This window comes from Hirundo rustica, chromosome 14, assembly GCF_015227805.2.
Source record: "Hirundo rustica isolate bHirRus1 chromosome 14, bHirRus1.pri.v3, whole genome shotgun sequence".
NCBI lineage: Eukaryota > Metazoa > Chordata > Aves > Passeriformes > Hirundinidae > Hirundo > Hirundo rustica.
Window position 1 is genome coordinate 4456004 of NC_053463.1, and position 15966 is coordinate 4471969.

General features: G+C 41.8%; 1 protein-coding gene across 1 annotated transcript in view; it reads left to right on the top strand.

Annotated features, from left to right (window-relative positions):
- Positions 1-2244: 2244 nt before the first annotated feature.
- CLINT1 (clathrin interactor 1) overlaps positions 2245-15966 on the top strand; it is a 45193-nt gene continuing 31471 nt past the window's right edge. The window contains exon 1 of the mRNA XM_040078387.1: positions 2245-2356. Coding sequence (XP_039934321.1) covers positions 2316-2356 — 41 coding nt within the window. The 5' untranslated portion in view covers positions 2245-2315. The remainder of the gene's footprint in view (positions 2357-15966) is intronic.

Here is a 15966-nt window from a genome sequence, read left to right on the forward strand (position 1 = left end):
AACAACATTTCCAGCCAATCAGAAAAGGTGTGTTTCTGCGAGCTCCAATTATTAGGCTTTCTGTTATTTCTTCATTAAACACAGGTTATAAACATCGTCTGCTCCTGAAGACAAATGTCAGGGTACTCACAGAAGAAACCAAAAGGCTGATATTAAACAGCAAGAATCCTCAACCAGCTTGCTTTGCCAGGTGTTACAGTATGAAATTAAGCATATCCCTCCTCCCAGGCCTCAATGGCCACGTGCCTGACACTTGTGAGGGCAGCAGAACTGGTGCTGAGTTCAGTCACACACCAACCACAGCCACCACAGGTATTGTGCTGCAGATTAAAATACCATCTCAGGGTTCAGAAGCGTTCAAAAATGAAAACTCTGTTAGGAGCTCTTATGAAGGGAACTGAGAAAAAAAAGCCATAAACCATCTCTAGGCTGCTAATAGCCTTCTGAAGAAATTAAGTATAATGCAAGTCTTAGGCAGTAATAAACAGTGTAGTAAGAAATCTATGGATTTCTAAATTTGCAATGAGGAAAGGAGTGTTAGGGAATTGTTACATACTAATTCTCACACTACTTGAACTGGAAATGCTATGAAGCAGACAATTCAAAGCGCACAAAAGGAACAATTTTGTCATGTGACAGAACACTGAATTCATTGCTGTGAGGTGTAGTGTATGTTCATCTAAAAAGGCTCAGAAAGCAATCAGTAAATCCATAAACCAAAACTCCAGCCAGTGCTCCTAAAGGGAAAGTTTTAGCACAAATACTCCAGAACTGAACCCCTAAGCCACAGAAAACTGAAAATTTGAAAGATGTGCTTGAGGACTGATCCATCCACATCCTTTACAATAATGCACCTCTAATACTGCTGTTAGAAAGAGGATGCTGGATTTGATGACCTGTTCAGAAAGTTTTTATATTCAAATAGATTTCATGGACATATTCAGGAGACATTAGCCATGAAAGTGTCCTTTGAAAAGATACAGTGGGATGTCAGAAAATGGGCAGGAGTTCAGCTGTTTAGCTTTCCTGACAAGTTCAGAGAACCACTAACTTTTAAAAGAAGTGACTTATTAGAGCAGCAAGTGCCATTGCTTTTCTCATATTGTTTTGCCGGTTCTGACAGAATAACGAAAATGAAAATATTAAGCATTTGCCTTTGGATACAAGTTTGCAGAAGTACATTGTCTTTTGGAAAAATATATTTATTTATGAGACAAAGGCACAAACAAAAAACATACATCAAGAACGAAACTGAGTCATCTAAAACTCACATTAAACACAATTTGTGAGAAAATAAATGTGTGTAATGAAACTGACGTAATCCTGATTGTAAACACTTGGATGACTTCACTCTTTTCATTGTAACCGTGATTCATGCATGGACAATATTTGAAGATGGTTTTGCCTGTTGGCAAGTGTGTTAAAACAGTCAATATTCTTCTGAGGCGGCTTTTACGTGGGTGATTGTTCCCTGGGTTTTGTCAATCACCTTGGTCTTTCTCCACATTGACAAGGTTCCTGCCTGTGCAGGGCCTCGGTGGAATGTGGGGCAGCCCACATGCTGCACCCTCCCATCTGCTTTTCCAGCCATTCCTTTCTGAAATCTGTGTCTTGGGGATCTGGAAATTCCAGTGGCAATTCGTTCCAGACCGTACACCATGATGAGCAGATGGACGGCCGTAAGGACAGAATGCTGCTCTAAAACGAGCTCCTCGCGCTAAAAGTATACAACCACACTCTGGCCCGACGTGGGTTTTACGCCAGTGTTTTGACTTTAACCAACTATTTCACAGCCTTTTTCCACCCTGTGCCTCGCCGGGCTGCGGATGCAGGCTGCATGCTGCAGGGGTGTGAGGGAGGTTTCAGGGCCGGTTTGAGCAGCGCTCTCCGTGCTCCCCACACGGGCACAACCCCTCGGTGCCCCCTCACTGTGCACAACCCCTCGGTGCCCCCTCACTGTGAGAGCCCTCCTGAAGCCCCGAGGACACAGCCGGCAGAGCCTCACCCCACTCCCATCAGCTTCACCCCCGCCCCTCAGACCCGCTCCCGGCAGGCCCCGCGCGCACAGCCGCGAACTACCACTCCCGGCAGCCCCCGCGGTGCCCCGCAGGTTCCGCGCCTGCCCCCCCCCCCCCCCCCCTCAGGACTCTATCTCCCAACAGCCCGCGCGGCTGCCCGAATCTTCATTTCCGGGAGCGGCGCCGCGTCCCTGGCTCGGCGGAGGCGGCGGCGGCGGCCGGAGCGCGGCGAGCGGGGCCTCCTGGGGCCGGCGGCGGAGGGAGCGGGGCCGGGCGGGTCTCCGGGCGGTCGGTGCTATGCTGAACATGTGGAAAGTGCGGGAGCTGGTGGACAAGGCGTGAGTACGGCGGGGCGCGCGCGGGGGGCCGGGGGCGGCTCTGCCGTGGCCCCTCAGCACGGCCCGCGCTCCCCCCGCCCCCCCCAACATGGCCGCGGCCCCTCCCCTGCTGAGGTGGCGGCCTCACACCCCCTCTGTGCCCGGCTAACCCCGGCCCTGTTGTCTCTCCCTGCTTCCGTCCCTGTCCCCCCAGTGACTGCCCAGGGTGGCCCCTGGGCGTCCTCCCGGCTTGTCTTTGTGGCCCCTCATGGGCTGCAGGGAGGCAGGGGTTGTTTTTCAGGTGGTCTGTGGCCTTTCCATTATGGCTGGCTGCTTTCCCGCCCCTCTCGGGCGCATCTGGGCCCTTCCAGCCCTTGGCGATCAGGGCTTTAGCTCTGGGTGCCCCCTCCTGTGCGAGGGTCCCGGGCTGTAGGTGCCCGGTTTGGTGTTCGAGCCCTTGGAATGTGTCTCTGCTGGATTGGCTCCCAACGTGGCCCTTAGGCCCCTGAGGGGGAACAGACAAGTCTCTCAGAGCAGGAGCGGGGGGGTAAAGAATCACCTGCACGTTTTCACAGAGCTTCCCAAGTCGCCACATGCTCTCTAAAGTGTTTCCCTCCTTCCTAAGGACAGGTTTGCCTACAGTTGCCATTGACTCACTACCCCGGCCGTTCAGAGGTGGAGTGTGGCAGAGTACTGAGATGCCCATTCACATCCCTTACACATTTAAATAGCTCAGATATTTACAAATTTGTTTCCTTGAATAGAGCCTCCTCCCACTGAAAACATGACTATGGACTTGGTTATCGTAATCGCTGTGTTGCAGATGGAGAGCATGACGTTATTGCGTGTGTCAGCCGCTCCTTCATTTTTGGCATGACAGAACTTTGATACGGTGGAGAATTTAGCAGAAGTTGTTTTGTTTCCTCAAATTACACGTCTGTAGGGGAAAGCTTGGAGCACTTCTCCATCACTCTTTTGGTGGTGCCCAGTGACGGGACAGGGGGCAGTGGGCATAAACTGAAACACAGAAGTTCTGTCTGAATATGAGGAAAAGCTTCTTCACTTTCAGGGTGACAGAGCTCTGGAACAGTCTGTCCAGAGAGGTTGTGGAGTTTCCTTCTCTGGAAATATTCAAGACCTGGCTGGATGTGATCCTGTGCAACCTGCTCCAGTTGTACCTGCTTTAGTAGGGGGTTGGACTCATTGATCTCAAGAACTCCCTTACAGCCCCAGTAATTCTGAGCTGAAGATGTCTCTGCTCATGGCAGGGGGTTGGGCTAGATCTCCCTGAAGTTTCTTTTCAATCCAAACCATTCTGTGTTGTATGAATTGTGGAATGCTAAGAGGAATAACTGGCTGAAGGACTGTAGATGGGTATATACCAGATGATATTAATGACAAACAGTTATAGCTGCCCTTACAAGTCAAAAGTCTTTCAAAAGTGAGGTTCTGTTTTAAACTTTTTTTGAATTTTTATTTCTCCAAAAAGTTTTTAAAGGGGCCTGTGTGAGGTATAGGCGCAAAGATGGCAAACTAAAGAGAAGTGTCAGCTTATTCGTGATAATCAACTGCTTCGCTCATGGTGCTGTGTACTGGTCTGAGACTTTTCTAGGCCAAGATTTGGATGGCATTTAAAAGCCACTGTGATTAAGTCTTTTTCTGAGGAAGTTATTTAGTTCTTACAGCTTCTTGTATCCAAAGTCAACCCTGGGTAAAGTAGTTTTAATAATGTGGCAGATGAGGTATTTAAGAGTACAACCCTGACTTGAGTTCCAGGACCTTTCAGGGACATAAAGTTTTTCCTAAGTTTTACTTGTGTACTTTTTGTCTGTAGGATTAATGATCACTGTCACTATTTTTAAAATGTTTACTTCTGAGGATATAAGTTATTAAGTCCAACAGTTCATCAAAATCTGATTTGGAAAAGACATTCTATTTCCAGAACAGGTGCAAGAAGTGAACATTTCCAATAATAAAAAAATATTTATTTGAATAAACTTCAGTTTTCTGGGAGTAACATTATCCAAATAAAGTAGATTGTTTATTTAAAAAAAAAAAAAGAGGGGGGGAGGAGAGGCAGGAGGAAAGTGGAGCCTGCAGAGTAAATAGTATTTAGAGACATCAGGATCAATAGTCCTATTGTGTGTGGTGCAGATTTGTCATAATGTCTTCTGTCTTAAGGCCATGACTTACCAAATTCTCTGCAGAGGAAGCTAAATGATATAATCTGCCTCATAAATAACAGCTGATGCTGTGGCAGCAGCATACTGAACTTTAACAAGAAACTGCCCTTCTTTCCTTAAGAAGGTGATATGATTATATGAGGATTTTGAAAATGTGCAAATAGCTTGAAGTTTTCCTAGTTCAAACCTTGATAGCTTTGGTAGTGGTTTTGAGCTCTGCATCTTGGTTCCATATTCAGCTGATACTTATCTTAGAGTTTCAATTTACTCATCTGGGGTTTGTTTTTTTTTATCCTTATTTGTGCTTCAGTGGCTGAGAACTTAGTTAGGTCAGCTATTTCGACATGCAGGACTTTTCTTACACAATTCTCAGATACTTCAATGTGTGAGGGGTCTGTAAGTGATGATAAATAGCTGTGGGTTATTTTAAGTACAAGAACCCAGGTAAAAGTGGTGACCTGTTAACATTCATCAAAGTCTTAAAACCAAATAATAAGCTAGAAACTGCAAAATACATACGAGAAATTCGAATTCATATTTAGTATTTTTGAAGTATTTGGTCTCTATATTTCTTTGGTGTGGTTGGAATTGGACAATGAAGTTCATCAGGTAAATTCTGCTTTGTAATTCTCTTCACACCACAATCACCTCTTATTTTTATGTTAGCATTTTCTTGTAACTCCAAAGCGTGGATTTGCATCCTGTTGTGCATGAGACAGTTATTTTAGGTACTGAGTGGTAGTCTTACTGTACTGGAAGTTTAGGAGGAAGGCTCTGTGGTAGAGTATTAGATTTACTGTTCTAGCATGTGGTGGAATCCTTTTGTTACATGTCTTGTTCTGCCCTTTGTTAACTTTACTGCTTTTCAATGCCAGTGCAACTCCCTCCCTTAAATATTAAGCACCTTGATTAGGTTTGACTGAACAGTAATACCTTGTTTCTGGCTGGGCATTGTGAATAAGGTTGCAGTTTAAATCAAATAATTAATAAAATCTGTCTATACCTAGTAAAATCTGCTTGTCATAAGGTTTATTCTTGCAATTTCAAAATAACTGTCAAAATTCTTCCACCCTCCAGTTTCTTAATGGGTACTCTGCAGTGTGTTCAAGCGTTCAAGTGTGCGAAATTATATTGAATTTCTGGTTAGTTTATAGTTTAGAAGGTGCAGATCTACATACTCTTTATTTCTTCTGGAGTAAATTCTATTTCATATTATTATATGAATAAATTAACTTAATAAGGCAGCTTTTCACTTTTATGTTCACTTGTATGGGTTCTTTTTCCCCAGTAATTCAAAACTGAATTGGAAAGTAAACTAAAACAGTTTGAAAATAAATACAGCCCTCTGTGCTCAGCTCGTTGGCTCCAGGACAGTGAACTCTGTTTAAATGCCGGAGGTTTCTGATGGCTCAAGGCCAGCGTGGTGCTTGGTGCAAAGTTGGTGAGTCAGGTGGCAGTTCTGAGTCACTCCTGAGGCAATGTCAGAGATTTCTTGTTCGTTCTCTTTTGTCATAGGCTTAGGTGAGGGCTGCAGTTGTAACTGTGTTGCCTCAGCATTCCAGGCAGGAGCTGGCCAGTTCCTGCGACAGAGCAGAGGCACATGTCGCACACTCGCTGCTGGTGGGAGTGTGAGCTGCGGGAGCATTTGGCAGGTGGGAAGGAGTCTGGTCTCTCTCTCTCCCACTGCTCTGCTGCAGCAAGGGATCTGCAGCTTTGTCTCTGGATGCTCTTGTGAGAGCAGTCCCAGATATTGTGGTGCCGGCCGTAGCAGAAGGTTCAGGTTACCCCATGCCTGCTCTGAAACGATCCTGCAGTTGTGGGAAAACTTGAGGCCAAGTGTTGCATTTACTGCTTGTGAGCTGCATGAGACTTTAACATTTTTGCTGCCTGGTTTCTGTCACACATATGTAAGACATGCAGCAGGCAGGCTGGAAGACCTTTGGACCCACTGAGATCAGATTGCTGCCTCTGTAACAGTGTGGTGAGACTTTACAGCCACTTTCTTTAAAATTCCTTTACCATTCTTAGCTTTTGTGATCATCTGTGTGCATGACCATAATGTGAGAGAGCACCATTCCACACATCAAAGGATAAGAAATAATCTCATGATAAAAGGGATGAAGGTGGCAGCTCTGAATGTAGTTAGGGCAGCATTACCCAGGTGTTCATTTGCATTAGTTCAGTTGAGTGAGGTGGTCATCACTTACTTTTACTTAAAAATTAAAGGAGAGAGTCTGTCAATTTCTTGCCACTAATAAGAGTTGGCAGTTGCCATTGTCCTGTTTTGTTCCATGCTCCTTCCAGTTCAGTTTTGTCCACCTAGCTGGGCTCTAAATGCTTTGCTAGTGCTGCTCTTAGCCACACCTTTCTAGTGGCCCAGCAGGAACATGTTTGCACTCCCTTGTGTTGTAGAGTGGGAGGTGAAGTGTTGCAGAGCACGTCACAAGCTTGATGAATTGCCTCAGTATGTAATAGTTTAATTTCTTTTTAAATGGAGAGCAAATAGTCTTGTTTGAAATTGATCGTAATAGGGAAGCATAATAACACCTTAAAGTTTATTGTAGAGGTAAGCACTTGGGTCCTCTGTTATTTATCCTGATGCTACATCTATGCAAAGAGAAAGGATTTTTAGTGTTTGGGGAAAAGGAAGGATTAAAAGGAGCTGTTGTCATGAGCTCCAATAGAACTAGGTAGGGGAGAAGTTCTGGTTGATAAACAGCATGTTTTCTTTAGTGCTTCTAATGGTACAATCTGTAAAGAAGAGGGTAAATTATTGGTAAATAGAGTGAATTACTGCTTCTGTTGTCATTGCAATTTCTCGCTGTTGTAGCCTAAAGCATGTAATGAGACCTTGCACTTCACTCCCAGGTCACAGATGAGGGAGGCTAGTAAGACAATTCTGTCAAGTAAACCAAGTCACACTGTGCTGGTAACAGTTAAAATTCTGCATTTGTTGACTTCTAGTCTTATGTTGCTGTCTGCTACCTCATGCTGTCTGCAGGATACTAATGTGATAAATGCACCCCAGTCATTTACCCTACAATTACAGACCTTACCGTTGACTTTTGATTGATCTCCGCCTGTAGAATGCTCCTGTTTGCCCAGAAATAGGCAGGAACCCATGTATCCTTAGCTTCATTCCTCCAGCCTAACTGCTTTCTCTTTTTAATGTGCCTGTAATTGTTCTTATTTACAGGTGATTTTCTTGTGGTTCATGGATTTGTCCACCCAGACTATTGAGCTCTTTAATGAAATGCTGTTTGCTTGTTCAGTAATAGCAGGTATTATTGTAAATGATCCATCATACAATATAGCCAGCAGAAGGGTAAATGTCTAACGTTTGTCCATTGCTATCTGAATCTCCTGAAACTCCTTTGCTTCAGTCCCAGGATCATTTAGTTTTCTCCGCATTTAAAATTTATTTTGGTTTGCATAAGCAAGGTCTTCAGGGCAGTGAACTGTTTTATGTGAGGGGCAGTTAGTCAACCCTCACTGCCTGAGTTATTCTCCTATTGCTGCTAAAGGTGTCCTGATAACTGCTTAAAGAACAGCATTTTGTATTATTATTACAAGCAAGATGATGATTATCTTCAGCCCTGGAAGGGCTTGTCCTCTGCCTGGTTACCAAGAGCTGGGAGAGAGAAGAAAGTCTTGGCAATACAGAGGTGGCCTGGATTTGAACGTAGCATTTGGCTCTGCAGCCAGGCAAGGCTGTATCTGCCAAGCACTTGTAACAGCAAGTTACTTCTTAGGACTTTCCTCCTTCCCTTAAAAACTTCCAGAAAGTTGCTGGTGTTAATAAGGAAGAAAAAGGGTTCTAGTCTTTGGGCCATGTAATTGAGTATGGGAGATAAGCATCTGTGAAAGTATTATGCTCTGTTACCTCACATACATAGGTACAGTGTTCTCTTGTTTGAATATTCAAACAGGCAAGCTGGTGGAGTAATCCATCAAACAGGCAAATGTGACAAGCTGATGGATTTATTAAGAGTTGCCATGAGGTAGTTGTGGCCAAGCACAGTTTCATCAGCACACTGCAAGTGGTGCTTTTGTTAGTGCTCTTTCAAATGTGGTATTGCCATTTTACACCCTGTGGTAGCTGACAATAGCCTGTATTATGTTGTGTAAGGGTAGCTCAGGTGTTGGCTTTATCTATTTTCAGTGAATCTAAGTGATGCATGCGTGACAACTTCTGAGTTCTTGAAATGTTTCTAAAGCAGAGCTTGCGTGTCCTTGCCAAGCAGGACTGGGCAGGAGCTTGGGGAGTGCGTGAAACTGGTCAGAGATAAGAGCCTTACCTACATCACTGTGTGCACCTGTGGTCCAAAGGATCAAGGTGCTTAACTCAGTTCTATGCTAGTTCCTCATGGTTGTGTTGCCAGTTAGTGTATTACAGAATATTAGCTGATTTGCATAATTATTTCATATACAAGCTATAATTACTTCCAAAGCATTGGGCACACTACTCTCTCTCCTAAGGCTTTGCTATTTCAGTGTGCAACTGTAAGTGTTGCATTTGTCCTACAATACAATCTTAAAATGCTGATCTGATTCTTTTATATATGTCTCTGTTAATTTCAAGTTAAATGATTTTCTGTATTTGTATGAAAATTATATTTTTTTCTAAAAGATGAACCATTGGAGAATTAGTGAAACATTGCTTCACAGGATGGTAGGTTAAGAATACAAAAAGGTAATGATTGAGAATTGTGTGCTCCATTCTGGAACTTTTGGAATATCTTTCATTGATTTATTCTGAAGTTTGGGTACAGCTTGTCCAAAGTCAGTACAAGAATTCCAATTTGAACTCATCCCCAACATACAGAGTGTGACTTCCCTGTTGACCTATTGCTTCAAGTATGTTTTAAATACTTTGCTGGCATGTGCTTGATGAGAAATTTCAGCTTTCAAATCACCACTGTGTGCTCTGAATTTAAATTGAAACAGTATTTAAAGAACAGGGGTGGGAAATTGAAACTCCTTGAGAAGAGCTGTTCCCTTTAATAATTTTTTTACTGATATAAAGATGTACAGTAGCATAACATTTTGTTAAAAGTTGGCTGTTTAACAAACTTTGTTTAAATACTTATCTCAGTTTTTTGTATTCATAAGGCAAAACTAATGTAGGGCAAGAGAATGAAAAGATGAATTAGTAGCAAATGTACCAAGTGAATAAAGTAGTCAGATTTGCAGTTGGTCTTTTTCCAGCTCCTTGTAGTGATCTGGATCTTATTGATACAGGTCAAATATGGACCCAGTTAGACACAAGGATTGACAGCTGCTGTCGTGTTTCAGTTTGGAGCAGGAGCTTTATTTACCTGTTCCGTTTGGAATGAAGAGCTGTTACACAGCTATAACTTGAATGATTCTTGGTAGCCTCTTTAGAAAAACCAGTTGTGTAGAGGAGCATAACTCTCCAGAACAAAATGGTCCTTCTATCCTGCCTCTCTGCAGAACAAGATCTGATTCTAATTGGGGTGTACTGATTTTTTTTAAGATATGCTAAGGTAAGGTAATGTGAAATTGTTATAAGTTGGTACCTTACTTCTTTCCAGAAAGCTGTGCTGCTCTGAGTACTGTTGAGCATTTTTTCAGTACTGGTTGGGAAGAGTATTCATTACTTATTCTTACATTGTGTGCTATCTAATGACGGCGTTTGAGTTGCTGTGTGACCCAAATGGAAGCTCTTTGTCTCCCAAAAGGACTTTGTAGATTATCTGGGTTTGAGTAAGAGTAGTCCCCTAAACTTGTTTGCCATACAATTGTGTTGCACACTTGAAGAAGCTGTGTTGAGATGAGAAGGGAGTGGAGAGGGACCCTTAAAGTTCTCATGTAAGTGCAGGACAATGGACACAGGGTGAAGTCTCCCCTTGTAGTTGCCCTGAAATCTCAGACACAGTCAGCACTTTCACCAATAAGAAAACATAACCCAAGCCATGAAGTTGGAGTTTGTAGTTTCACAGTCAGTGTAAGCGTAGGCTGATGGTGAAAGAGGTTTCACAGCCTCCCGTCTGCCACAGCCTGCACACTTCTCTCCCTTTTGCTGGCACTTGCAGGCTTTCTGCTTGATGAGAGAATCTCTGACTAACCAGTTGTTTTTGCCAATTTAGTTCTCCACTGGATTGGTTCCCTGGTATAGTTAACTCCATGGTCACACAAATATTTGTGCTGGCATAAAGGAAGGAATGGTATTTGGGCAAGAATAAGTGGCTGGGGGCAAAGTACAAGTTAAGTGCAAAATACCCTTAGCATGTGATTTCACAAGCAGGTTGAAGAGCTCTCAGATTATTCTTCTACTAACAGAGAACTAACTCATTTTTTATACCTGGCCATTCCCTTGCTTTGCCTTCCTTGTGCTGCTGGTGTGTGGTTCAGTATTTGTTTGTGCTCTCTTGCTGACAACAGCTAAAAAAGCCCCCATGGTTTTAGGGTTCATAACTGATTTGGCCACATGGTTTACAAATAGCTGCTCATGGCACCACCAAACACTTGTGGTGATGGGGAAAGGACAGGAAGATCAGCTGTGGGAGCCTTTATTCCATAAGACATTTTTACTTATTTTACTTACTTACCTTGGTGTCTTTGTTGTGATGGGGGGTAAGCATCAATATTTTGGTTCTACCCTTGGGTCACAAACTTCTGAGAAAGGGTATAAATTGAAATACAGTTTTGTGTTTTCGTGTGGTGTTGCTTTGAGTGATTCAGGCTCGAATTGATCTCAGGATCCGCCAGATCTTCACATGAGAAGCTTTCAGTTCAGTTTCTGCAGTTTATTCTTATAGAAATACTGGTGGCATATATTTGGGTTATATCAGAGTGGTGAAGTGGGTATTCTGTGTAGAGTGTTACTTTGAATAGATGTAATCTTTCTAGAGGTGTTTGGTTTGCCGCTAAGAATGAAAGTACCATTGCACCAATGTTGTCAGTGTCTATGTGTTATAAGGAAACCACGTCAAAGCTGTTGTACTTTTTCCTCCCCCTCATCCAAAGGGTGTGTCCTGTCCTCACCAGTTAAATATTGACTGCATGCTTAATAGATATTAACTGGTTCATTTGGGATACAATTAGAAATATTAGTGTATATTCAACTTATTTAATGAGACTGGCCTGCATTTTTTTAATCTGTTGTAATAATAATGAGACCTATTGGGAGTTAGTTAGGGAGAGGTTTTTTTTCTCTACTCCAGTCTGAGTCAGAGCAATAAATGTGTTTCTTGGTGGTTACTCTCCCCATCCTGTCAAGCTGTTTAGAATCATCCTAATGCAGGTTACAGACTGTGCTCAGTGTTTCCTCTCAAGACATTACTTTATACTTAGTAAACAAATACTTCCCTGTGTGATTTTTTGGAGGTGTGTGTTTTGTGTTTTGCATCCTACAAGGCTACTCAGTTGAAATGTTCTCTGAGACCATCTGGGATGTGAAGAGAAGAAAAAGGCTTTTGATAACCCTAGATAATTTTATTGGAGTTGCAGTAGGTGAATGCATCTTCTGAAAAATAAATTAGTCTTGGTAACTTACATCTACAAACAGAGCTGATATTTTAAAGATTGCTGTTGCTTTTAATTATTCCTTGTTTTGACAATTACTTAATTATTTAAACTGTTTCTCTGTATGATCATGCAAAGTGTGGGGGGGAAACTCTCTGTTCAGAGGTATTTATTGTCTAAATGAGTTAACTTCTATCACAGTGTTCTAGCTCTCCTTGCTACCAAACAGATGATTGCATTTCTGGAGACAGCTCGAAAATGTAGTGCTAATAGACTTCTAATTGGCAAGTGCAGTCTCAGGCTTTAGACTGCCAGTGTTGTTTTTTCATTAATTACACAGTAACTGTAACTCCTGTAGCTGCAGACACTAGCTCAGAAAAATCCAGTAATCTTACCATTAGTGAGTAAATAAATAAATAGTGCCTGCGTTGAGCCATTGTGAAATTTGTTTGTTGCAAATACAGGGTGTCATTTGAAATTATCACCTCTGTGTGGACAGGAACCAGAAACTGGGTCTCTGAGGCAAATGGAACAGCTCCTGTTACCTTTTTAGGACATAAGTTACTTGATCTCCTGGAGGAACCAGTTTAACAAAGGGATACCTATGAAAAGAGAGGAAACTTCATTATCCTCCACAAATAAACATGGCTTGGAAATGTGAAAGTTAATTTGTCTGTAATTGACCAGACTCCTTTCACAAAAGAACACTTGCTTTCTGTCAAAGTGCATGTTTGTGAACTCGTGGGGGTTTTGTTTGCCAAGCCATGCTTTTTAGTTAATGTGAGGTACCAACCTGAAACATTTAATGAAATAACATTAATATGACATTGCTATTGCAATACTTATTCTGAATGGTGTGTTCTTACTGCTCATGCCCATTTTTGGATACTCAGCTGTGAATAGCTCTGGAAGAACACCTTGTCATTAACTATTAACCAAAATTTCTTTGTCCAGCTGCTTAATACAGCAGCAGAAGGACTGCTAGGTTGTCACTTGCCTTCATGGAAATTAGAATTACTAAAAACAATTGGTATTAAGCAAGTTTAGTCTATTTAGGATTATGGTGACTACTTGTTATTCTTGGATAAACTTGTAGCACAGAAGAAATGTGGTAATTGAGGTTTATTAACGGATGAAGGATCTGAAGTAGGAAAGTGTTCGAGTTGTTTTGTTTTTTAATTTACTCTTGGAAAACTAAATAACTGTGCCATTCCTAGGAACTGGCAGTTCAGGACTAAAGGCCTGAGGGCAGAGCAAGTTCAGGAAGCGGACTGTATTTTGTCGCTGTCTGTAAAATCTTGGGTGCTGCTAGCTTATTCTGCAGAATAAGCTTTATAATAGTCAGGATAAAGGTAGTGATCTCAAGTGTTTCTCAGTCCTCCTGAACACCTCCTGCTTAGCAATTCTACTGCAGGACATTTGTGTAAATGAAGGAATACAACTCCTTATGAACCTGCAATTTGATTATTTTGTATAAGCTGTTGTTTCCTCTTCCTTTCTCCTGCTCAGAAGTGCAGTTCAGCTTCTGCCTCAGCCTTAGGACATTTTCCAGGGTACAAGGCCATATTAAAAGTGCAGTTGAAGGTTTTCTGGTTTATTTGCTTCACCTGCTACTTGGACCATGAATCTGATGAGAGAAGAACTTGTAACAAGTGCTTACAGGCTTAGAGAAGTTACCTGTTCTCCGGTTTATTCCTCAAGAATGATCACAGGAGGCGATTGATATTGCAAAGTATAAGGGTGCCTGGGATGTCACAGTGCCAAAGCTGCGATGTGGCAGCAGAGAATGATCAGTTTGTGTGTTAAAAGCTTCAGTGCCTTCATTGTTTAAACTTTAATCAGCCCTCCCTGGTGGAACAGCAAGCATGTGTTTAGAGTAATGCTTAATTTGTAATAAATCTGGAATTAGGGCAATGTTTTAATAGTACTCAGCTTGCAATGAAGGGATAGCTGAAACTACAAGGATCATTAAGCATGGGCCATTAATGTTGGGGTGTGTGGTTTTTGGCAATATTAAACTCCATATAACTGCATGTTCATTCTTCTGTCCTCACCAAAGACTCTGACAACTGACAAATAATTGAAACAGCTCTTTGAATAGGGAAAGTTTGGATTATTTAGAATTCATTGTCATTAGTTGCACTGAATGGATCTGTGCTGTTCACAGGTGCAGTGTTACTGCTTTTCCAAGTAAAATCTCTTACCTGTAACTATTCAGCTAATACACTTCAAGCATGTAGGGCATCAGGAGATTTCCTTGGCCACTTGGTGCATTACTGTGAGCTTAGAACTGTTACAAGCTCTTTGTTGTGTCAGAAAACTCTGGTATGAAGTTTTTTGGTGAACACATTTCACATAAGTGAATGGTTACAAAGAGTACAGAATTGCAGGAGCTTTAGAGGGTGAGTGAGGCTTATGAAAGCAATGGTACCTTTTGGGGATCATCTTAAAGTGCTAATGGCACGTCTTCTGAAATTCTGAAAACTTGAGGTATTTCTTATATGCAGAGGTCACTACAGAACGTTGGGAGGGTGTGGATGTCATACGTACTGTTAGTATTATTTTTACTGTGCAGTTGGTGTTTGGTTTCTTTCATTTCCTCCCTATCTTTTGCCTCCATTCAAGGTCACTCAAATTTTTTTGTGGTCAGAAATAAGAAGTCTGAGGTACACAAGTGAGTTGAAGTTGCACAGCTTCAAAGCTCGCTGGTGCCTCATGCTGAGCATGGCTACAACTTCCTTGTCCTCTGAAAACTTCTACCTTTTTGTTTGTTGTTTTGAAAGAAGGATAGGATCTTATCCTTCTTGTAAATATTTCTCTCTCAACATTAAAATATTGTGCCTTAATCTTAGAAAACTCAGTGACTGGGAGTACAATGAAAGTCTCTGTTGAAGATTTCTTAAAATACTGTGGGCTTGAATATGGTCTCTCAATTCTGTGTGCATGCAAGGAAGGAAGTAGCGCTTGTACTAATTTGGAGGAGGACTTAGGCCACACCTTATGAACACCTGAAACCAGGCTGGTATTTTATTTATATAAAAAGCATTCTACAGAAGTGTTGGTTTGATTAAATTTAATTTACGCTTTGTCTACTTGGTCAAACCCTTGTTTCCAATAGGAGTCGTGTTACCTGACTGGGTCACAAATAGGGAAAAATTAAAGATAAATCACGTGACAGAAAATTCGTGATGGCATTTGCTGACTCTTGAAGGTTAAAGTGCAGTCTGAATTCTATAATGAGATGTAGTTAAGTGTAAAAAAAAAAAAAAGTTAAGATTGTTGCAGCTTGATTATTACAGAAGAAAAAGCCTTAAGTGTAAGGAGCAGAGTAGCAAAATAAGTGTGAGGATGGAGCAACAGTAATTGAATCATGAAAATTGAGTCATGTGCATCTGGAGGTCTCTTTAGTTCTGCAGTTACAAAAGGTTACACAATTTCATATGTCCACTTCCTTTTGGACTATACAGCTGCTGTTGTGTGACCATAGTGTGTTGAACTTTGAAAGAGATTAAATCCACAGGAATGGGAGCTGCAAAGCGGTGACTCCAATCTGATGTGCCAGATGGAAGCTCAGAAGAGGCAAGGAGGCTGAAAAGCTGCACAGGGCAGTAGCAGCATTGTTGTTACATCTGAATCAAAACCAGGGTTGCTGTTTAATGTGTGACTGTCCCAACAAAGTGTCAAGTGCGGCCTCAATGGCAGCTTTTTCCCACTTGTGTGTGAAATTGGTTTTAATGATTGAGTTTAATCGGATTTGTCACAAGAATCTTCAGGTGTAATTGTCCTCTAATGTCAACTGAAAATGTGACCTAAAAACTAATACTGAAAAACAGTGGAAATATTATTATGGTGTTCTTTATATGTAAGTTAAAAGGAAATATTTTGATTCATTCTACTTGATGGAACGTTGCGTTTATTTTCATAAGTTACTTTTTAAGGAATGCTTTTTGAATTAAGTAT